The sequence below is a fragment of the Callorhinus ursinus genome, unplaced genomic scaffold (assembly GCF_003265705.2).
Source record: "Callorhinus ursinus isolate GAN/ISIS: 27379988/994484 unplaced genomic scaffold, GSC_fseal_2.0 scaffold39, whole genome shotgun sequence".
Taxonomy (NCBI): Eukaryota; Metazoa; Chordata; class Mammalia; order Carnivora; family Otariidae; genus Callorhinus; species Callorhinus ursinus.
In genome coordinates this window covers 19,320,895-19,345,562 of record NW_027397101.1, presented here as the reverse complement: position 1 = coordinate 19,345,562, position 24,668 = coordinate 19,320,895, and the positions used below count along the sequence as shown (strand labels likewise).

General features: G+C 34.2%; 1 protein-coding gene across 7 annotated transcripts in view; it reads right to left on the bottom strand.

The window, feature by feature from the left end:
• The window catches only part of CNTLN (centlein), a 294,410-nt gene that overhangs the window by 207,927 nt on the left and 61,815 nt on the right, over positions 1–24,668 (bottom strand). For all 7 annotated transcript variants that reach the window (XM_073880839.1, XM_073880843.1, XM_073880842.1 and 4 more), the window contains exon 3: positions 4,643–4,727. In XM_073880839.1, coding sequence (XP_073736940.1) covers positions 4,643–4,727 — 85 coding nt within the window. The remainder of the gene's footprint in view (positions 1–4,642; positions 4,728–24,668) is intronic.

The window sequence follows — 24,668 nt, the reverse complement described above, 5'->3', positions numbered from 1 at the left end:
TTCCTACAAACATATAACCTCTCAAAACTGAATCAGAAGAAATAGAAAATAGATCAATTAACAGCCAGGAAAGTGAACCAGAAAACTCCCAACAAACAACGCCCAGGACCTAGCAGCTTCATAGGTGCATTCTACCAAACATTTAAAGAAGAGTTAATATCTATTCTCAAACTATTCCCAAAAATAGAAGAGGAAGGAAAGGTTCCAAATTCATTCTAGGAGACCATCATTACCATGATACCAAAACCAGATATACACTCCAAAGAAGAGAACTACAGACCACTATCTCTGATGAACACAGATGCAAAAATCCTCAACAAAATACTAGCAAACCGAATCCAACAATACATTAAAAAAAACATTCACCATGATGAAGTGAAATTTATTCCTGTGATGCAAGGGTAGTTCAATATTCAGAAATCAATGAACATGACACAACACATCAACAAAAGAAAGGATCAAAACCATATGATCATTTCAATAGATGCAGAAAAAGCATTTGACAGTATACAACATCCATTCAAAATAAAAACCCTTAACAAGTAGGTTTAGGGAAAACATACCTCAACATAATAAAGGCCATATATGAAAATTCACAGCTAACATCATATTCAGTGGTGAAAAACTAAGACCTGTTCCTTAGAGGATCAGGAACAAGATAAGGATGTCCACTCTCACCACTTTTATTCAACATAATACTGGAAGTCCTAGCCACAGCAATCAGACTACAAAAAGAAATAAAAGGCATCTAACTTGATAAGGAAGAAGTAAACCTTTCACTATTTGCAGATGACATGATACTATATACAGAAAATCTAAAAGACTCCACACACACACACACACACACACACACACACACACACACACAAACTATGATAAAAACTGATAAAGATACCAAGGAATAAACTTAACCAAAAAAGTGAAAGACTCGTACTCTGAAAACTATAAAATATTGATGAAAGACAGCTTCACGAAATGGAAAGACATTCCATGCTCTCGGATTGGAAGAACACTTATTGTTAAAATGTCTGTACTACTCAAAGTAATCTATACATTTAAGGCAATCCTTATCAAAATACCAACAGCACTTTTCACAGAACTAGAAAACAATCCTAAAATTTGTATGGAACTGCAAAAGACCTTGAGGAGCCACAGCAATCCTGAAAAAGAAAAACAAAACTGGAGGTATCACAATTCCAGACCTCAAGTTATATTGCAAAGCTATAGTAATCAAAACAGTAAGGTACTGACCCAAAAATAAACACATACATCAGAGGAACAGAAAAGAAAGCCCAGAAATAATCCCACAATTATGTGGTTAATTAATTAATGTGATAAAGGAGACAAGAATATACAACGAGAAAAAGTCTCTTCAATAAATGGGTGTTGGGAAAACTGGCCAGCTACATGCAAAAGAATGAAATTGGACCACTTTCTTATATTATACACAAAAATAACCTCAAAATGGATTAAGGACTTAAGGAGACCTGAAACCATAAAAATCCTAGAAGACAACATAGGCAGAAATTTCTCTGACATCAGCCATAGCAACATTTTTCTAGATGTCTCCTGAGGCAAGGGAAACAAAAGCAAACATAAACTATTGGGACAACATCAAAATAAAAAGCTTTGCACAGCAAAGGAAACCATCAACAAAACTAAAGGCAACCTACTGAATGGGAGAAGATATTTGCAAATGACATATCTGATAGTCAGTATTCAAAATATATAAAGAACTTATACAACACAACCCCCCAAAAACACAAATAATCCAATTAAAAATGGGTAGAAGACACAAAGAAACAATTTTCCAAAGAAGACATACAGATGGCCAACAGACACATGAAAAAATGCTCAACATCACCGATCATCTGGGAAATCCAAATCAAAACCACACTGAGATATCACCTTCACCTCTCAGAATGGCTAGTATCAACAAGATAAAAAATAACAAGTGCTGGTAAGGATGTGAAGAAAAGGGAACACTCATGCACTGTTGGGAATGTAACTTGGTGCAGCCAATGTGGGAAACAGTATGGAGGTTCCTCAAAAAGTTAAAAATAGAAATACCACATGATCCAGTAATTTCAATATGGGATATTTGTCCCCCAAAAATGAAAACAGTAATTTGAAAAGATATATGAACCACTATGTTTATTGCACCATTATTAAAAATAGCCAAGCTATTAAAACAACCTAAGCTTCCATGGTGAGATAATGGATTAAGAAGAAAATGTGGTATATATACAATGGAATATTACTCAGTGTTAGAAAAGAATGAGATCTTGCCATTTGTGACATGGATGGACCTAGAGGGTATTATGCTAAATGAAATAAGTCATACAAAAAATGACAAACACTATACCATTTCATTTATATATGGAAGCTAAAAAAACAAAACAAAGGAACAAACAAAAACATAGAAACAGATTCATAAATACAGAGAACACACTGGTGGTTGCTAAAAGGGAGGGCGGTAGGGTGTGGGTGAAATAGGTGAAGGGAATTAAGAGGTTCAAACTTCCCATTATGAAATAAATAAGTCATGGGGATGTAATGTGCAGCATAGGAAAAAGTCTTTAATATTACAATAATTTCATGTGATGAGAGAGGGTAACTAGACTTCCTGTGAGGATCATTTCATAATATATAAAAATATTAAATCACTATGATATATACCTGAAACTAACAGGATACTGTGTCAATTATACTTCAATAAAATAATAATAATAATATATTACTCATTCAACAATATTGAGAATCCATTATATGCCAAGCAATATGGAAATATTGGATGTCAGGGATACAAATGTGAATGGGTGCATGAGGTTCCCCATCCTCTCATTCTGAAATATCGTGTATGAGAATATGGTTACTTGTACCTTACTTTTAGCCCCACCCTACTCCTCAAAGGGATTTAAAAATCATTAAAGGCAAAAATTATAACTAAATTTTCCATAATACCATCCCAGAATAGTATATACATTTAACATATTATACCTTGTAGAAAGCTATAACCATCAATGAACAAAAATATACATGATTTAGGCTAAGCAATTAGGGCCCCTAAAAAACAAATAATTTCTCTTAAGGAAATTTAATATTTTATCCACAAGCTAAGTGACTCTGCTCAAAAAGGTAAATAATTAAATAGGGAAGAGGAAGTAGAAAAAGAAATTAGCAAGAAAAGGGGAAATATATTGTCATTTTTAAGAGTCAACATTTTAAAAAATGGTATGCTATAGCTAGCTATCTAGATATGGTAACCTGAGCATTCCCTAAGGGTTCCCTAAAGCACTGCAAACTTAAAACCAAAGAATATCAAAGAGTGGCAAAATCCATTCTCCTCTATAGAATAGAGTTGTAACTGGATAGATTGCTCAACCTGGATTTACATTTTCCCAAACCTCCTGAATCTTGTGGCAGCCAATATGGCTAGTTTTCCTCAATGAAGTATGAGTACAAATGGCATTTGCCACGTTTAAGTCATAAGGTTTTATCTATTAGGCAGCTTAGCCTCGCTTAATTAATAGACTAGGCACATAACAGTATTTATCCATCTTAGGATTCATTTTGCTCTTTCTTGATATTCAGGTAGCAAATACAACTGTTTTTTTTCCCCCAGAGCAAACTGACTAAAATGTTATTTCTAAAGTTTTATCATTATACTACCAATTATGGTATTTCCTATAAGGAAAATACAACATTGGAGAATGTATAAACTTCAAACTTAATGTCACATAGGAGTTTATATTCCATTTTAGAAAGTCATTATATGGATGTAGAGAACATAAAAATAAAATTGAATCTTTTCTAAATTAACTTCTAGCTTAAGTCCTTTAATAAAATAACTTTTAACAGGAACCAAACTTAGATCAAAGTTCTCCCAAAACTTTAATTGGCTAGGAAGGAAAAGAGATTAAAAGTCAAAGAGCAAAGTCTCCAAAAAGAGGCTCCATTTACGCCAGAAAAATTACAGGCAATTCAGCACATAATGAGCAATTGGGTACAAAATGAATTTAAATATTTTATCACAATATAGGCCATTATTGCAATAAATTTCTTTCTCCTTCATTTTTGAGATGTTTATACTTTGAAAATAGCTCTGGGAAGCACTGATCACATGGATTGTTGCAGTGATAATATACTGATTATATAATTATATGTAATCTTGTTATATATGTAATTGAATACTTTACTGATTGTATGTAAAACATGGGATCGTATGAATTGAAAGTACAGGTTTTCAAGAGATCAAATAGAATCATCCCAGTTATTTGTTAATCTTTTTTATAAATGAAGCCATCAGAAAATTTACAAGTTTCAATGATACTGCTAATAATAAAAGTAAAATTCAATAAAACAATGAATAATTGCTGGATACTACTATAAAACCATAACACTATCTTAAGACTTTTAAAATATAAATGGCATAGTCTATTAATTCAAAAAACAACAAGCTATAAGCAAACTACAATAGTGAAGAATAATCTGACTATAGTAGTTTCAAAATAGTAATGATTTGATATAATGACCCTGATATTCTTAATGAACATTGTTGCAAAAAAAATTTTAAATAACTGTAAAGATCTACTACCTGAATTAATATATTAATCTTTACTATTTCCTGTATAACACCAACCTGTTCCAATTCTTGTATTTTAGCATCCTTGACTTGCAGAATTTCTAAAACTTTTCTGTCTTTAGCTTCAGATTTCTGTTTTTCTCTAGAAAGAAAAATACAGAGTTTATCAGTCAAAATTGGTAGCTAATCCTTTAAGTTTTCACATCCTGAAAATGAGTATCACTTTATAAAATACAGAAAATTAAATTATCTGGGGTTGACAGCCCTTTCAGAATTAATCAGAAACCATATGGCAGGTGACAACAACTTACAAACTACTGACAACTAAGACAACTTCATACCAAAACAACAGTTTAGTTTCCAGATTTAGATGCATGATAAAAAAAATACTTAAAACATGTTTAATATTGATTGCAGTAACCACTATATCAATTTAAAATAATAAATAAGACAATATGTTCTTTTTTTGTGTTTTTTAATTTTATTATGTTATGTTAATCATATGTTCTTAACATAAACATTTTATGCACACAATTAAATTAAGAATAAAATATCACTTTTGAAGTAAAAGACTCAGAAGAGAGCCAGAGATTTCATAATAACCATTTTTAAAAATGGGATAGAAATTTATTGGACATTTATTTCTATTTTTAAAAAACTTTAAAAATAGGTAAACAGTCTACGGCCATACCACCTGAATGCGCCCGATTTCGTCTAAAAATAGGTAAACAGAAATCTATACCTAAATCACTAAAGAATCCAAAGTAGGTAAGGAAGAAGAAAAGAACCCTCATTTGGGAAACAGTAAAATGAACGAAAGGGCCTTAGAAGGCACAAAAGAATTATCAGAATGAAGAGACACCAATCAGAAAAGCACATCACTGGTTTTAAGAGATACATTCAGACGGTGTACTGCTACATTTTAAAAACTTAAGTTAGACTTTTCCAATAAGTTACCATAGTAAGTTCACACTTTGAGGCTCTTCCCTGTTCTCTCAATTTATAATATTAATAGAAAATCATAATAGAAAAAAATTAAGGAGACACAGCCAAATCTCTAAGGATTACAAACTAAACAGAAATGCAATGCTATAAACAAGGATGAAGCTGTTGTATACTGCCCAGATCTCAATGCAGGCTAAGGTGAAAAAGAGCTTGGTGCCTAGGGATAATTGGGAAAAAGTGTCCTGCTGAATATGCAGGATAGCTACACTCACTGTTTGAAACCAGAGACTCTCCCCACCCTTGCCTGGAACTAAGGATTATATGAAAATTTAGAAAGGCAAAAGTTTATAGACAGCATCCCAATCAGGCGCTGAGCCAAAACACTCCATAGCTCAGGTACTAAATACAACAAATCCTCTGTGTCACTGTTGGCTAAGAGCCTCAAGCTACCAATATTAAAACCTATTTCAGGATGGGGTGAGGGTGACAATTTAGTGACAAGCACAAAATTTCTAGAGAAAAAAAAAGGCATTGGGTAAGGAAGGGTGGTGGAGAAATGAAAAAGAGAACAGTAACAGCAACCCTCTTACTCAAGATTTGACCAGAAATAAAAAATTCAAAACACAAGAAGAAAACACACACAACACATGCACACACTAACTCAATAATTCAAAGAAGCAATTACTCAAGACAAAATGAAAATAACAGAATACACTGAAGAAGACTTTAAAATAAGAATCTTTTATGACCTAAAAGAATGACTAAAATTAAAAAAAACAGTAAACAATAAGTAGATCTAAAAAATAATCTATTGAAAACCTTGAAAAGAAAAACTATAATCCCTGAATTAAAAAACAATTCAATGGGCTTAGCTCAAAACTAGACGTAAAAAGAGAACAAGTGAAATGGATGATAACAATGAGATATTCATCCAGAACACTACATAGAGAAATGAGATTAAAAATATGAAAACACAGTTAAGACATGTAGATTTCACGTGGAACTCCCAACATATGCCTAAAGAAGTAGATAATAATGGGATGAAAGATAGAGCAATATTTTTAGGAGGTAACTGCTGAGAATATTTTAGAATTAAATGGAATCCTCAGATTGAAAGAATACCTATTAGAGCAAATTCCTAAAAAACAAACACACCACATCTACATATTAATCCATCATTTACTCAATAAGCGTTTGTACGACAGGCATAATCCTAGGGTCTAGGTAACTGTAGCAAACAAAATAAACCAAGTGCTGCCTTGATGGAATTAATGTTCTAGCTCATGGATTCTGAAAATAAATGATATTAAGTGAATACATAATATGTCAACTGGATATAAGTATAATAGCCATAAACGAGGGTAATGCAGAAAGGAATTCTTGTCTTAGAGAACTGGAAAGCAAAAGGAAGGTTGATGCTATTTTATATAGGATAATTTAAAAATGATTGTCCTTAAAGATGGTATGTAAGCAGAAACCTAAAGTAAGGAAGAGTCAGAGAGATTTCAGGGAAGAGTTTTCCAGGCCTTGGGACAAGTAGCAAGTGCAAAGACAATGAGGCAAGAGGACAATCGGTGTATCCAAAGAACAGTAAAATAAGTAGCATCCATACAAGGGGAGAATGGTGGCTGAGGACAGAATGGTCACTGGAAATAAAGTAATATATGGCCTTTTAAGCCATATATTGGATCTGACTCTCAGTAAAATGGGAGGACAGAGGATAGTTTTGAGTAGAGAAGTAATACAAATTAATATTTCATGAGTATCATGGGCTGAGGAGAGACTCTAGAAATCAAAAGTGTAAGCAGAGACAACAGTTAGGAGGCAACTAAAATACCTTGGGTGAGAACTAAATATGAACTGGACAAGATAGGTAATGGTGGTAACTGAGAAAGTGATAAAATTCTTGATATTTTGTAGGTAGAGCTAACAGAATTTCTTGATGCAGTAGATAAGAGATATAAAAGAAAGAGAGAAGAATGTTTCCAAGGCTTTTGTCTGACTAACTGGAAGGATGGAGTAGACATTATCTGAGATCTAGAAAAGAGAGCTTGAGGAACATTAAATTTTGGGATTTGGACATGTTAAATTTGAGATGTCTAATCAACATCCAAGACATGGTTGGATAAACAAGTCTGGAGTCAGTCAAGTAGTCAGGGTTGAAGATAAAACTTTAGGCATCATCCAAATATATTTAAGACCAAAGGGTAGGTGAGACACTTAAGGAGTGATTTTGGATAGAAAAATCTGAGGAATTGGGTCCTGAAGCACTCCGCATTTATAGGTTAGTAAGATAAGGGAAAAACAGTCAATGATACTATGAAGGGTAAACATTTATGCAAAAGCAGAATCAAGACAGAAAGCTAATTGAACAAGTATTTCTAGAAGAAAGGAATCAACCATGGCAAATGCTGCAAACATTAAAGAAGATAAAGACTGAACCTACTGGGATTTAGCAGTACTGAAATCACTGGTGATTTTGACAAGAGCTGTTTTAGGGGAATGGTGTATATACAAGCCTAACTGGAGTGAGATCAAGAGAGAAAGGAAAAAAATGGAGATAGTAAAGATTACTTTTCAGAGGAATTTTGCTATAAAAAGGAGCAGAGAAATGGAACAGTACTTCAAGGGACATGTGAGATCAAAAGAGATTTTTCTCAAAAGATTGACGATAAAATTGCATGTGAGTATGTTGACAGGAATGATCCAGGACAGTGAGTGATACTGATGATGCAAGAGAGAGAAGGGAGAACTGCAGAGTGACATCCTTGGGTCCTTGAGTCTTTAGTGTACACAGTTTGGGCTTAGATGACAGAACAGTTCTTCCAAAGAAATAAAAAGAGAAAATATGGGTACAGATTCAGATATTTTGGTAGATGTGGTTATGGGAAGAAGTAAAAGCTCTCTTCTAAAAGCTTCTATTTACTCAGTGGTATAAGAAGCAAGGGGATTGTCAAGAGTTTAGCTAAAGTTACTTCATGATTGCTGCCTTGGCATCCACTTGGTTTGGCCAAGCAGCCTGAAGTAACCTTAAATGAAGTTAGCTCATGCAAGTGCCCCAGATAACAGCCTGCAGAGTCACAAGTAAATTTAGGTTCTTGATAGGACTTCCCCAACTGCCCTTATTATCAATAGTGTCCCCTGCCTCCTAACACCTTTCCCTTATATGTCCCTTATATAAGACCTCTCCCCCAAAGAGCCAACTAAAACCTGGCTCTTTTGGTTTGACCAATCCCACCTTAGCCTGGAAACCCCAAAGCTCTCTACCCATGAACCCTCAGAAAAGCATGTGCCACAGGTCCTGTCTATCCCCATACTGTGCCTTGACTTCCCATGTGGCCCCTCAAGGTATGCTGGATACTTCTTCCAGGAACTGTGTATAATAAACCTCTATTTCAGTTTCTCTTGTGGTCTGTTGTTGAACCATGGCTCAATATCCAGCACCCTGTGCTCCACTTAACAACATTAATTTAACAAATTCATAACAGTTATCCATCAACTGAAAGTGAGAAGGGGAAACAAAGCGTTAGAAGTTGACAAGAGAGTAAGCATCAAAGAGTCTTCTAGGATACTGGGAAGGTAAGTGAGTCAGGGCAAAAAAAAAAAAAAAAAAAAAAAAAAAAGATATCTACTAGGCAGTGCTAAAGACCACAAAGTTTAGTGGTCATAAATTCACATATGACCAGACATCATGGTTCAGATTTTTCTCTAGCCATGTTCAGCCCTCTGGATATAAGTACGTAGTACAAACATAATGTATTATGACTACTTTTTTTACTGTTTGTGCTTCATTCTGCTTCATTATTTTATTTTCTATTTACCAACTATTGATAGCACATCTAACGCATAATCACAGTCCATTGTCTTCAACTGGGCTCTCTTTATATTTCTGGTTCTCTTATTAGTAGTGAAATTAAACATACTTTCATCAATTGAAATGTTTTTTTCCTAATTTTTCCTAATTTTCCAGTGCCAGTGAATGTATCTGCCATTTTATATTTTTTGATTTATAAAACTATTTTTTATATGTCACAAATATATGCCCTTTATCACTACATTGTACACCTGCAACTAACATAAACTATTAATCCTGGAATTAAAAGAAAAAATACACACACCCTTTGCCTTTCGTTTGTCACAAAGATATACTCTCAAATTATCACTTGAGCTTTTAATTTGATATTATAAAATCATGAGTATTGCAAAAGAGTACTACATCAATTCAAGGTATATGTATCTGGGGGGAAATGGCTTCAAATCCCAAAGGGAAGGGCATAATTGGGCTTACCCAAGAACAAAGACCCAGGATGTAATAGGCAAGACATTAATTACAGTCAGAAACGCCCCCTGTAAGTTGCTTTCTGGATATGCTATGAGTTTAAATTTCCAGGAATTAGTTTAACTTACAGGGATAGAGTCTTTCTAATCTACTCTTTTATAATAAGCCTAAAATCCCCACCAGGGTCAAAATACATTCTGGTGGTCCTTTTAAATGATACAGGACAAAACTAGACTATATGCTACAAAACCCAAACAAAAGCATTACTACAGATTCCAAATGAACTTGGTACCAGGGTGGTGATTTCCTATGACACGATATGTATATAAATTCAGTCACAGTCTAACCCAGTGGTTCCTATACTACAGGTCATCAGAGAAGTAGCATTAGCATCACCTTGCACTTGCTAGAGATGAACTATCTTCCACCCTCTCTAAGGACAGAAAGTCTAGAGTAGGGCCCAGCAATCTGTGTTTAACCATAACAAGGTGCTATGGACTGAATGTTTGATATTCATATGTTGAAGCCCTAATCCCCAGTGTGCTGATTTTTGCAGGTGGGGCCTTTGGGAAGTCATGAGGGTAGAGCCCTTATGACTAGGATTAGGGAATCTATAAAGAGACATGAGAAAGATGATCTCCCTCTTTATCATGTGAAAATATAGCAAGAAGGCAGCTGTCTGTAAGAGAGCTCTCACAAGGAATGGAATCAGCAGTCACCTTGATATTGGACTTCCTAACCCCCAGAAATGTGAGAAATAGATGTATGGCTTTTTAACTGCCTAGTCTACGGTATTCTGTTATAACAGCCTGAACTAAGACACAAACCCTCAAGTGATGCTGACACACACGAAAGTCTGAGTCACTGAAATAACAGTAACTGATTAAGCTGAGTAATATAATACTGAAAATATAGGTCATAAATGAAATATAAACTTCAAATCAAATATAAACTTCAAAAATAGACTTCAATGATGTATTTTAAGCCAAAAAAACCCTCCAAAATTGATGATTATGTTATAGTTTTGAAATTGAAAAAACAAAATCACAATTCAAAATCTATATAGAGATTTGTCCAGCAGCTCCTCCTGGTGGTATGTGATATGTAATATTTTCATAACAGGAAATGCTCCCAAGAGAAAACAGCGCTACAATATGAATACAATATTTTTTATTTAAAATAATACAATGAAAAAAGTTGTTTCAAGTTTAAAACATCACCAACCTATCTGGTCAATTCAATTAATATATATTCTATGTATTTATAAGACATAATGAAAAGGTTCCTAAAAAAAAAAGACACTGTCAAGAAATTGATGATGATCAATGACTGAGACAAACTCCTGTTTAGCTAATTAGAACCACTGATGTGCAATAATGATGTGAGCTAAGAATATTTGCAGACTTCTTTAGGATGAAAAATGAAGTGAAGAGACGCTGTCAAATGTGTACAAGTTTAAAGCTCCAATCACTTTTCCCAAGAGTACTACCCATTTAAACATTTAACATTGCTGTACTTAGCCACATGAATTATCATGTTAACTTTTTGCCATTTTTCTAAACTCAAAAATCTGAGAAATTATTCTAAATCATTAAGAAACAAAATTTTACTGTGTTATAGACCATGCCATATATTATACAATATGACAGGATCATATTTTCTGGGTTTGAGCCCATTTTTAATGAGATGTCAAAAATGAAATATTAGAGCCTAAAAGAAACATTTAACTATAAATGAGGCAATGATACTGGTCTGATTTAGAAAACAAAGAAAATAAAAAAGCAAAACTTACTGACATTGATTATTCTTAATTAACGGACAGATAACAATAATGCACAAAATAAACCTAGTTGGACTAACGTTTTCTTTCATTTGAGCAAAGAATCTATTAAAACATAGATTTTATTATTAATGACTTTCCATTTAAATGCTTTCTCAGTTTCTAGTAAACATTAAGATTCTAAAACAGTAAGACTGATAAAAATGGAAGTTTAGGGAAATGAGAATTATACCATTATCAAATTATCTATCCTTTTATTCATGAACTGTTTCATATTTTTCTATTTTGAATATGCATAATAAATTACTAGAATAGTATCTATGAATAATATAGTAAGACAGCTTGAAAAAAAGGGAAAAACTTAAAAACTTAACACAAATATTTCTCAAATACGTTTACTCCAGAGTAAAAACAGCTATTGAAAAAAAGTCTAATATTCTTAGTAAGAATACATTATTAAATCAATAGGTCCTAAAATCTCTGTTATAAAATATTTTAAAGGTCCAAGTATACTTAAAATGTCTCTTTTGCTTTAAGATCAAAACTTAATTTTTATTATGTAATCCAGAATTTCTATGTATAGAAATTCTAGGTATAGAAATTTCTATGTATAATTTATACTTCAATATAAAAAATATATTTAAACTATATATGAAAGGCAAAACGTATGAAGACTCCACCTGACACGTGAAAACTGATAGATTTTTTTTTCTTGTTCAGTCAGGTAGGTCCAAACTAGAATAAAGAATAGAATTAGGCTACAGTGTCTTAATCTGAATTTGTAAATTATGTGTATTGATGAACTCCATAAACAAAGAAGCAATAATTTACTATAATGTAACAACTTAGATTGAATATATTACCAAATAATATATCTCTGTTTTAGATATCCTTATCCACTCAACACCATTTCTAACTATACAAAGTTGAAACTCAAAACATTCTATTTTAGAGTTAGAAACTAAATGACTTTATTTGGTTACAGATTTTCCTGTTTCTTTTAACTACCTGTGCAGATACTTCTGCATATACTCAACATTCATTATCTAAAACATCCAGAAAAGAGTTGGAAAAGATTATGTATTATATGTCTTTAATAACTGTGCAAATATTTTTCACTCAGAATCTAGAAGTCTTTTACAGTGTTCAAAAATATCAGCACTTCAGAACAGACTGTTTTAACATCTGCACATCACCAGGGTTGCCCCCAAGGATTTTTAAATGATGCCTGCCTGTGCTGAATAAAGTGCTAACTTGCACCTTGCATTTCAAACTGTGTCCTGAGCAGCCATCCAGTTGGTACAACACCAGCTGAATTCCCACAGGCCACTGTTCACTCAGGCTTGACTGCAATTATCATGTCAATATTTTGTGCTCCGATATGCAGATATGCACACATGCAAGCTGCATAATACTTCCTTCTCCATGCAATGTTGACTTATGTTCAATGTTCTGGGAATTTTTAATGAAACTAGAAATAAACTTACATCGAATAAAGACAATCATAATTATTTTGCCTTAAAAATTATATGTGTTACCTTCTGCCATCTGTATAAAGGCTAAATTTTTTAAGTAACTATGCTTCAGTACAATTTCACAATTCTTTAATTTAAAGGTCTTCATAAAAGTTAAAAGACTATTTGTCAAGCTTCTTGCAAAAATAAGAGTTCAAATGTGTTTTTTCATTATTGTTCATTCTTTCACCTTGAACAGTAGAGTGGTTCCAATTAGACACCATTCTCTTAGTTCCTATCTCCTTCTCCATCCCTGTCTCTGCCTAGGCATTCATGGCTCTTGCACCAGGAAAAGTACTCAGCAAAAGATATTTATGCCCTGTGTGGAGCTGCCTAGCAGCACTGCTGCCAGATGGAAGAATTCTGGCAGCTACACTTCTGGGGTCTCCAACCAGCCATGCTAGTTCCATGCTCCAAAATGCAACACTTTTGCAGGCTGTGTTTGCTTAATACACATGGGACAGTGTACAGCCATATAGCAGCTGTGCAACCCATGTGTTTAAGAGTGAAATGGAGCAGGAGGGAGGTTTTCCCAGTGGTGAGAGTATATAATATAACCTTACAAACAACAGCCTGCTTATTAAGCATCTAAACTTTAACTGTGAACATAAATATGAGATAATCTCTCATCCTCTATGAGGTTAAATCTTTAAGCACAACTATTTCAAGAATAGAGCATGCATATCCTAAATAAACATGCAAAAATACTAAAAATCATCTTACCTTTTTTATTCCTTTTTATGGTTCCCATTTACTAGGACTGAGTTTTCATTTACAGACCAGAGACAGAGAGAGAGAATACCAGAAATGAGAGAGTGAGTAAAAGAAAAAAGTATCAAAGAGCCCATCAAATAGTAAAAATAAATGGTAAAAAGAAAGCAAAACATATCTCTAAGACTGATACAAAGATTAAGTGTTTAGAAGTAAAAAACAAATAGGAAAATAAAGCAATTTCTGCAGAGGCTTCATTTGAAAATGTTATGTGCGAAAAAGTAAAAAATATTAACATTGGTAAACCCTGAACATCTTCAATTTGAGATTTAGATATTATTTCTGAATTTGAGTATTCAAGTTCAAGTACAAAACACATTATTTTAAGGATTAACAAACTGCAAATAAACTTTAAAATTAAGGAACAACAATAACAGCAAAAAGGCTGCAAGTTTTCTTGGAAGCCTATTATTTAGAAAACATTAACTGACTTTTCTCAAGACGCTATAAAAACAAACTGAAAAGGAATGTAAACTATAACATGAGATGGTGACGATGATACACTTACAATGTGCTAAGCATTATTATAACGACCACACATGCATTAACTCAAAACAACTCTATTCTTATTTTCATCTTACAAAAGGGAAAACTAAGGCATATAAAAGTGACTATTTTTCTCAAGTCACACAACAAACCACGTGGTAGAGCCAAGATTCTACACCACGTAGCCCTGTCTCCATAGCCATGTTCTTAACCATTAATCATTAAAAATAACCTCTTTATAGATATATTATGGTTCAGTATTAAGTAAGTTCCAATGAACAAATTTTTCCCTAACATCTTTAAAACTGTTAAATTTTGGATCTCAGATTTTTCCATCTATAAAGATATAACAATATTCAACTTTCTAATTTAGATTCTCTTCCGGAATGTCAGAATTGCCAGTAAAGCTGTTTCAAAATACAGATACCTCAGTCCCATCCTAAACCTTGACCAATAACAATCTCATAGAATTCATGGGTGAATGATAGCTCACAAATCTCTAAATAAATGAATCTACAACTCAGTGAAGGAAATAGTCATATAATTAAATCTTTGCTGTGTAATTCCTCAATAATTAAAATTAAGTATGACATTCCTCACATATCCCCCGATCAAAATTTTGACTACCTGAGAGAACTGTTTAAGGATCAGTGCCATTTTTGAGTACCTGTTACTGGACAAGCATTTTTTTTTAAAGATTTTATTTATTTATTTGACAGAGAGAGACACAGCAAAAGAGGGAACACAAGCAGGGGGAGCAGGAGAGGGAGAAGCAGGCTTCCCGCGGAGCAAGGAGCCCAATGTGGGGCTCGATCCCAGGACCCCGGGATCACGACCTGAGCGGAAGGCAGTCGCTTAATGACTGAGCCACCCAGGCGCCCCTGGACAAGCTTTTAATTAAATGCTTCTCTAATTCAACAAACTCTTTCTAAAATTCTTTTAACAAATGTGTTAACTAAGACCTAAAGAGTTTCAATAAGGAAGACAGAAATATCTGTGATTTAAACTCTGGTCTATGTGACTTCTAAGTCTGTGTTCCCAACCTCTGTTATGGACTGGATGTTTATACCCTTGCCCCACATTCATATGTTGAAATCTAAACCTCAGTGTGATGGTATTTGGAGGTGGGGAATTGGGAGGAATTGGGAGATAGAGACTTGGTGCCCTTCTAAGGCAATGGAGACACCAGAGCACTCTCTTTCCCCTACCTGAGGGTGTACGTTGGTGGCTCTCTCTAGAACCTGACCATACTGGCACCCTGATCTCATGCTTCCTCCCTCCAGAACTGAGAGAAATAAATGTTTGATGTATAACCCACCCACTTTATGGTATTTTGTTACAGCAGCCTGAGCTAAGAGCCCCTCTTCACATAATGTCAGTTTTAAAATTCAATCTTAAATACATCTCCAGAAGTTCTGATTTTATGTAACTTTGAAAGAGATCCCCACAGGTAAGAAATAACACTTTAATCATGGAAAATGGAATCTTTTAATTTAACAAATACTATACACAAAACAAACAGTAAGTTGAGACAGAAAAAATGCAGGGAAGAGACCTTGTTTATTCAATGAGGGGGGGATCAAGGAAGACATCTCTTAGTTAATGATTACATTCTTTACCACAACCACCTTCTTGAGAAGCACTATGTATTTTCCTTCCCCTGACCCTCTCTCCTCTCACATAAAAGTAGAATCTTAAACACATATTAGGCATTCAAAAAATAATTCTGAATTAAAAGTATTTATTAAATACCATCAGGTATGCAAACTACACCGCAATCTATACAAACCTAGAATTTAAAAACTTATAAAAACATATAAAATTTTCAAGAAGATTTAAGACAATAAAAACGTATCTAATAACTGAATGTATTTTTTGCAGAGATGGGAGTATATCAAAAAAGGAAGAAACAGCAGTATTCATTAAGAAGTAAAATACACAAGTAAAATGTCATATTGCTGGCCAGCTAAACCAAATGTCTTTCATATCCAGCAATATTATAGTTCAAAATTATGCTTAACCATAGTTATACTCTCCCCCAAATCATTAGTATGACCTGTCATTTCTTTCATGACACAGATCTAGCTTCCTGTGAACTACTTGCTAAAACCAATTCCTTGAACTCATCATGAACCATATGCCCAATTTAATCCTGAATTCATCATGACATAAATGGAATAAAATGTCACTAAGTAATATATTTATTTATTTTATTTCTTAAAGTTTTGAAGCATTATGTTTGGCTTCTTTTCTCTAATCCACTAATAAAAAACTTCACTAAGTGTAGGACCTTAAAATAAATTTAGATAACATTCACTTGGTTTCTTCTTTCTTTCTTGGTTAACATTCAGGTGAGAGATAATTCTCCCTTTGAGTAGTGGTTAAAAACAGGGGCTCTGAGGGTAGCTGAGTGGCTCAGTCAGATAAGCATCTGACTGAAATCAAATCAAATTCTTGATTTCAGATCAGGTCATGATCTCATGGGTCATGAGAATGAGCCCCATGTTGGGCTCTGTGCTCAGCTGGGAGTCTACTTGAGATTCTCTCCCTCTGCCCTTCTCCACACTCGTGCATGTGCACGCACTCTCTCTTTCTCTCTTCCGCTCTTTCTCACACACACAAATAAATAAATAAATCTTAAAAGAAAAAAACAAAACAGGGGCTCTGGAAATATACATACTGCCACACATTAGTTCTGTGAGCTTGGGCAAATTATTTAACCTCTCTGTAGATCATTTCCTTCATCTGTATAATAAGACTAATAATAAGGCCCATTTCATAGGACTATTGTAAGAGTTCAGTCAATATATGGAAAGCACTAAGAACCATGTATGGCCCACAGTAAACACTTGACAGATGTAAGCTATTATCATCATGATTGTTTTATGATGTATTAAACTAAGAACACATGGAATAGCAAATATATGCTTACAATAATATCACACAAAAATGTTTTCCATATAGTTCAGAATATACTTCCTTATAAAATACACCATTTTTAAACATTTATTTATTTAAGCAATCACTACACCTACTGTGGGCCTTGAACCCATGACCATGAGATCAAAAGTATCATGTTCTTCCAACTGAGCCAGCCAGGTACCTTCAAAGTATATGATTTTTTTTTAAAGATTTTATTTATTTATTTGACAGAGAGAGAGAGCACAAGGAGGAGGAGAGGCAGGCAGAGGGAGAGGGAGAAGCAGGCTCTCCGCTGAGAGAAATCATTTTGAGTCATAGTTCAGTTTAGAACTATAGCGGATATCCTAAAGGATCAATCAGGAATATTCTAAGTCCATTACAATACAATAACTGATACTATGAAGAACAATAACAGCACAGATAGTTTTGGTTATTTTCAGTGTTAATTCTTTTCCCTAATATATCCCCATAATAAAATTCATATTTTCTTTTTACTCACTACACCTTGTACAGTAATGATACAGTACATTTTTATCCCATTTAATATCATGTTTAAATATTTTATTCATTCATTATTTCTCTTTGTATTACAGATTATTTATAAACACAGTTACAAAACCAATTTATTCAATAATTTTTCTATGAAGCCTCTGCTGTAAACATTTTTCCATCAAGAAAATGTCAAATATATTATTCCTTTATTTTAGTGTTACAAAATCAGTTCCTTAAGAAACCTTGCTAGTCAAAAATCAAAAAAGATTCTCTATCTCAACATAAAAAAATTAGTTAGGACACTAATCATGCCAGAATTCCATATGAAACAGTAATGAACATTAAAAGAGAACAAGTTAATTCTATTACCCAGAATATGTACCAAGGCTCCCAGGGGTGCTGTTAACAAACAGAGCATTGTGGGGTATTTTAAATGTCTGAGGGAAACACCGCAATACTTCACATCTGTTGGATACTGCACAGACTACTAGCTAGAAGTTCACGGTTTCAACCTTAGATTGCACTACAGTTCTTTCATGACATCATTTCTTGATGAGGTTGAGTTTTTGACCACTTTATAAAGCTGAGTTTTTAAGAGCAAAAAGCAATGTGAAAGAAGAAATAAGGGTAGCAGTGTCCAATCTGATTATAAGGTTGGAGAAATTGTCCAGTACCCAACAGTCTCACATCCTATAGCAAATAATTATGGTTATTGAAGAATAAAATTAAAATATAACTATTTCCTTTTAATTTGCATGTATATTTTAATAGCCATTACAATGTTAAGGCATAAATACCTAATATCAAGGTAACTCTTGGGTATTTCTTCAACTTGAAGTGCCATGAAAATATTACTGATATACTAAGGTACTATGAACTGAGAACAATGGGGAACCTATGAATTAATCTTTAAAGAAAACACAAAAACAAGAAAACAGATCCATTATTTAAATGACCAAAGATTATAATGTATGGATAATTATTAATTACAACACTTAAAGTAATAGGTCTTTACTAAAAAGTCTCACAACTCCCTGCTAGAAGTCCTAACTGCTATAATTACAGTTCTACTCAGTCTCACTTAACTTTAATCTCAGTTCATCCTATACCGTGCTCTGTATTTCAGCAGGCTCATACATTTCAAGTCTTAAACTGAAGGAGTATAAGAATATAACAACTCAGCTAATGACAAATAAGTTATATACTCTCCAGGTTAAATACAGATATTTTGGCAAAATTTTTAACCACTAAGAATTTCCAGGTACAAACATCATGACATTTATCAGTCAATCAACTTCATTATGACAGGTCTATCTGAAACTCTGAATATAATAGCAACAAAATTTGTTTAATATTTTATACCCGGTATTTTAGTGAAAATCTGAATATGCCATGTGAATAAAATTAAACTCACCAGGCAAAAAAACTCCTTTGTTGGCATAATTTCGATTTAATATTAAATTACTCTATGTTCATCCTGACTTAGATATTTTAAATTGTCTGAAAGTTCTGGGTCATTTCTCAGCATATAAAGCTGAATTAACTTCTGCTTCTAGCCATAGAGAGGAACAGGGACCAGATATGTCCTGCTGCTTTAAACAACTTGAAGACTATACAAAACATATAAAACATTTTGAGACACTGGACACAGGTAGCAAAGGACTGTGATCCCTGAAGGGTAACTAATGAGGCAAAATGTATGGTTACTTTAGGTTACTATCAAAAGGCAGTTTCCAAGCCATAGTGAAAGAAGGGGAAACACAAACAGAGCTCAGTCTCATTAAGTGGAGCAGACACACACTGAAGTTCAGGAAATCCAAGGAAGATGGAATTTGAAAGGAAAAGTAATAGAGAATGGAGCTGCATATAGACAGAATACCAGAGGGCTACTCTGTTTGAGTATTGATCTGTCCATGACTGAGAAGAAACTACTCCATGCAAAGGAGAGACCCATTGGAAAGTAATAGACTGGACAATTTCCAGAGGTCACAAGAGGCTGAAAATAGTTCGTGTTCCCATCAGTCAGAATGGAAAGACCCAAAAGGGTCGGGGTGTAATAATGGGAATAAAGTCACCCTAGTCAGGAAGAAAGATTACCCTGAACCTATACTAACAAAGTTTCAAAAACATCAGACTGATCCACACATAACTGCATGCAAGAACAAAGTCTAATATTCTTTAAAGGAATATAAGAATCAAACACTGAAAAAATTTACAATGTCAAGAATCCAGTGAAAAATTACCAGCCATAGGAATGCAAACTGGTGCAGCTACTGTGAAAAACAGTATGGACGGTCCTCAAAAAATTAAAAACAGAATTACCCTATGATCCAGTAATCACACTGCTAGGTATTTACCCAAAAAATACAAAAACACTAATTCAAAAGGATATATGCACCCCTATATTTATTGCAGCATTATTTACAATAGCCAAATTATGGAAACAGCCTGTGTCTAAGTCTGTGTCTACTGATAGATGAATGGATAAAGAAGATGTGATGTATACATATATATATATACACATATACAATGCATATATACGTTTATGGTATATGTGTATATATGTATATATATGTGTGTGTATATATACAATGGAATATTTTTCCACCATAAAAAAAGCATGAAATCTTGCCATTTGCAACAACATGGATAGAGCTAATGAATATATATAATCTAAGCAAAAGAAGCCAAAGACAAATTCCATATGATTTCACTCATATGTGAAATTTAAGAAACAAAATAAACAAAGGGAAAACAAAAGAGAGACAAACTCAAACAACCAGACTCTTGCCCACAGAAAACAAATGCATGGTGACTGAAGGGGAGGTAGGTGTGGGCTGGGTGCAATAGGTGAAGAGGATTAAGACTACACTTACCTTGATGAGCACGGAGTAGTATATGGACTTGTTGAATCACCATACTGTACACCTGAAACTAATATAACACTGTTTGCTAACTATACTGGAATTAAATTTTTTTAAAAATTACCAGGCATGCAAAAAAGTAGAAACATGATCCAAAATGTGGAGACATATCAACGACTCAGATAATGGGATAGGGAATTCAAGGACTTTAAAATGGCCTTTCATAAATATTAAAGGAGCGCCTGGGTGGCTCCGTTGGTTAAGGATCCAACTCTTGATTTGGTTCAGGTCACAATCTCAGGATCATGAGATCCGGCCCAGGGCTGGCTCCCCACTCAGCGGGGAGTCTGCTTGAGATTCTCTCTCCCTCTGCCCCTCCCCTACCATGTGTGCTTTCTCTCTCTCTCTTTAAAATAATAAATAAATAAATCTTTAAAAAGTAAAATAAATAAATACTAAAATATACTCAAAAGCGGCACCTGGGTGGCTCAGTCAGTTGAGCATCCAACTCCTGGTTTCAGCTCAGGTCATGATCTCAGGGCCCAGTGATAGGCTCCACGCTCAGTGCCAAGTCTGCTTGAGATTCTCTGCCTCTCGCTCTCCCTCTACCCCGCCCCCATTCATGTGTGTGCATGCACACACCCTCTCAAATAAATAAATTCTTTTTTTTTTTTAAGATTTTATTTATTTCTTTGACAGAAACAGCGAGAGAGGGAACACAAGCAGGGGGAGTGCGAGAAGGAGAAGCAGGCTTCCCGCGGAGCAGGGAGCCCAATGTGGGGCTTGATCCCAGGACCCTGGGACCATGACCTGAACTGAAGGCAGACACTTAACGACTGAGCCACCCAGGCGCCCTAAATAAATAAATTCTTTAAAAAAATACTCAAGAATTTAAAGGAAAACCATATAATGGGGAGAAATGGAAGATTAAAAAAAACTAAGAGAACTTCTAGGTGTGAAAAAAATATAGTATCTGAAGTGAAAAATACACTATAAGAGATTAATAGCAGATTGGACATTGCATATGAAGGTATCATAAAACTTGAAATCAAAGAAACAGAAATTCTTCAAAACAGAGTTGAAGTATATTCTTACCATTGCCTAATATCCTTTAGCCGAATTACTAAGTCTTATTTATGAGTATGAGAGTATTTTCCAAACAATACCATCTAAATGATACTATGTTCATCTGAATAATTAACAATTCTCAGTAGTGAAAAGTCATTTAAAAGAAATCTCAAAGAAAAGCATACTATGGGCTTTTCTAAAGACTATATATGCATTCAATGCAAACATAAAAGTAATAACTTTTAGAAATTAATAATCTTGGTGTGCCTGAGTAGCTCAGTCAGTTAAGCATCTGCCTTCAGCTCAGGTCATGATCTCAGAGTCCTGGGATGGAGCCCTGCATTGGGCTCCCTGCTCAGTGGGGAGTCTGCTTCTCCTTTTCTCTTTCCCTCTGCCTCTCCCCCTGCTCATGCTCTCTCTCTCTCAAATAAATAAATCTTTAAGAAAAAAAAGAAAAAGAAAAGAAATTAATAATCTTTATTTTAACTTCATTATGAAAATCTGCTCCATAATACATTCTCTTGTGGTAGAACACAATTACTCTAGAGAATTTCTCATAAAAACACAAATAAGAAATCTATAGATGTGACAGTTGTCTTTTGCTCTCTTACAGCCCATCCACAAATAGGACTTCTGTATTTTAAAGAAATAATTTTTCAAAACTTCTTTTAAAAATCTAACAAATTCTTTATTTAAAACTGACATTAGGTGACATATCAGCAAGATGGTAGAATAGGAGATTTCAGCCCTCATCCACCAGGAGAAACACAGATTTTGACAACCACACAAGGGTGAGAGTATCTTTCTGAGAGGCCAGGAATCTAACAGAGAGGTCCCAGCACCCTGTTCAGCAAAAATATCTGAGAATCAACACAGTGACGAGGGTAAGAACAGTTTCACTTTACCAATGCCACTCCTCCCTCAAAAGTGGCACAGGTCAGTGCCAAAAGAGACCTCCTCAGGCCATGATTTCTCCCAGGGCAGAAAGGAAGAGTATAGTGAATATCAGGTTTCCCCAGTCATGTGGGATACTGCCTAAGAAACTCATTTCTTTCTCACCGCACCCAAAATATTGAGGGGATCAGCATGGTTGAATAGTTTGGGGACAACCAGGAGTAGGGAAAATTGGTGAGACCTCATAACAACAGGGTGTGGAACTCAACAAAGAGTCTTCACTTTGACAAATGACCTCATGGACTCTATAAAGAAGCCCACCCATGAACCCTGTAGGAAGCACCACATATGGAATCCCTCAAGTAGCCCATATGTGGGCTAATTAACCCCCATAGCCAGTACTCTGTAAGTACCCAAACATATGTCACACAAGCTTCTGTAGGTGTGCAGGAGCACATACAGCCAGCCAGCTCAACTCTGTTGGATGTAGAGGAGGCATATAACCTTGAGCACTTCAGGACCCTGATTTAAGTAAAATAAAAAAGAGACTCTCAGCATCTGAGATGGCTATGCAGGATCAAAAGAAAACATACAACTCTAACAACTACCCTCAAGGCAGAACAAGAGGATGCAGTGAGAATATCCATAGAAAATGTCTGAGAAACTCCCAAAATTCCTAACCAGGCTGACTAGGGAAGTTCTTTCTCTCCCAAAGTCTATCAATCATGACTGAAGGAGGTGACTGCTCCTTCAAATATGAAGACAGCAATGTAAGACTTCAAGGAACACGAAAATGGAGGAAACATGACAAAACCAAAGGGATAAAAATTTTCAAGTAACCAACTACAAGGAAATAATTATCAATTAACTGCATGCTAAGACTTTCAAAATAAATGTTTCAAAAAAGCTGGGTACACTATAAAAGAACACACATAGACAACTAAATAAGATCAGGAAAACAATACATAAGAAAAAAAACCAAACTTCAACAAAAGAGAATTCATAAAAAACAAAACAAATTCTGGAGCTGAAGAATACAATGAACAAAATGAAAAATGCAATAGTCAAGAGCAGACACAATCAAGCATAAAAAAGAATATGTGAATTGAAGACAAATAATTTCAAATATCCAGTTAGTGGGGGGGGTAAAAAATGAAGAAAGCATATGAAATATATGGGATAGCATTTTAAATAATCACTGTATGCACTATGGAAGTCAAAGAAGAAAAGAGAGAAAAAAGGGTTAGAAAGCTTATTTAAAGAAATAATGGTTGAAAACTTCCTAAATCATGAAGCTGTAAGAATTCCAATCAAAATCACAGAGATACATTATAATAAAGTTCTCAAAAATCAAAGACAAATATAGAATTTTTAAAACACCAAAAGAAAAGCAACTTGTAACATACAAAAGAAACATTATAAGGTTCTTAGTGGATTTTTCAGAACAAATCTTGCAGGCCAGGAAAGAGTGAGATGCTATATTCAAAGTCCTAAAAGAGAAAAACTGCCAGCCAAGAACACTATACCCAGCAAAGCTGTCCTTCAGAAATGGAGAGATACTGAACTTCTCAGAAAAACAAAAGCCAAGGAAATTCATCACCACTATATCTACCTTATAAGAAATGCTAAAGGGACCTCTAGCTAAATGGAAACAAATGAACACTAACAAGAAAACACAAGAAATTATAAAACCAACTGGTAAAAGTAAAGTAATACTCAAATTCAGAATACTCTTAATACTGGTATTCTGAAATCACTTTGAATTGTAGTATAAACTTTAAAAAACAAAAGTATTAAAAATAAATACAATAATTGGTTAATCAATACAAAATATAAAAAGATACAAAGGATGATCTAAGTACGATATTGTGAGGGTAAGGGAAGTAAGAGAGTAAAGGGTTTTTCTGAGACTGAACTTAAGTTGTTATCAGCTTAAAATGGACTATTATTAACTAATTACATTTTCCATAAACTTCATGGTAATCCGAAAGAAAAAACTTCCAGTAGATACACAAAAGACAGAGAGAAAATCAAAAGCATATCACTTACAGAAAATCATTAAAAATCA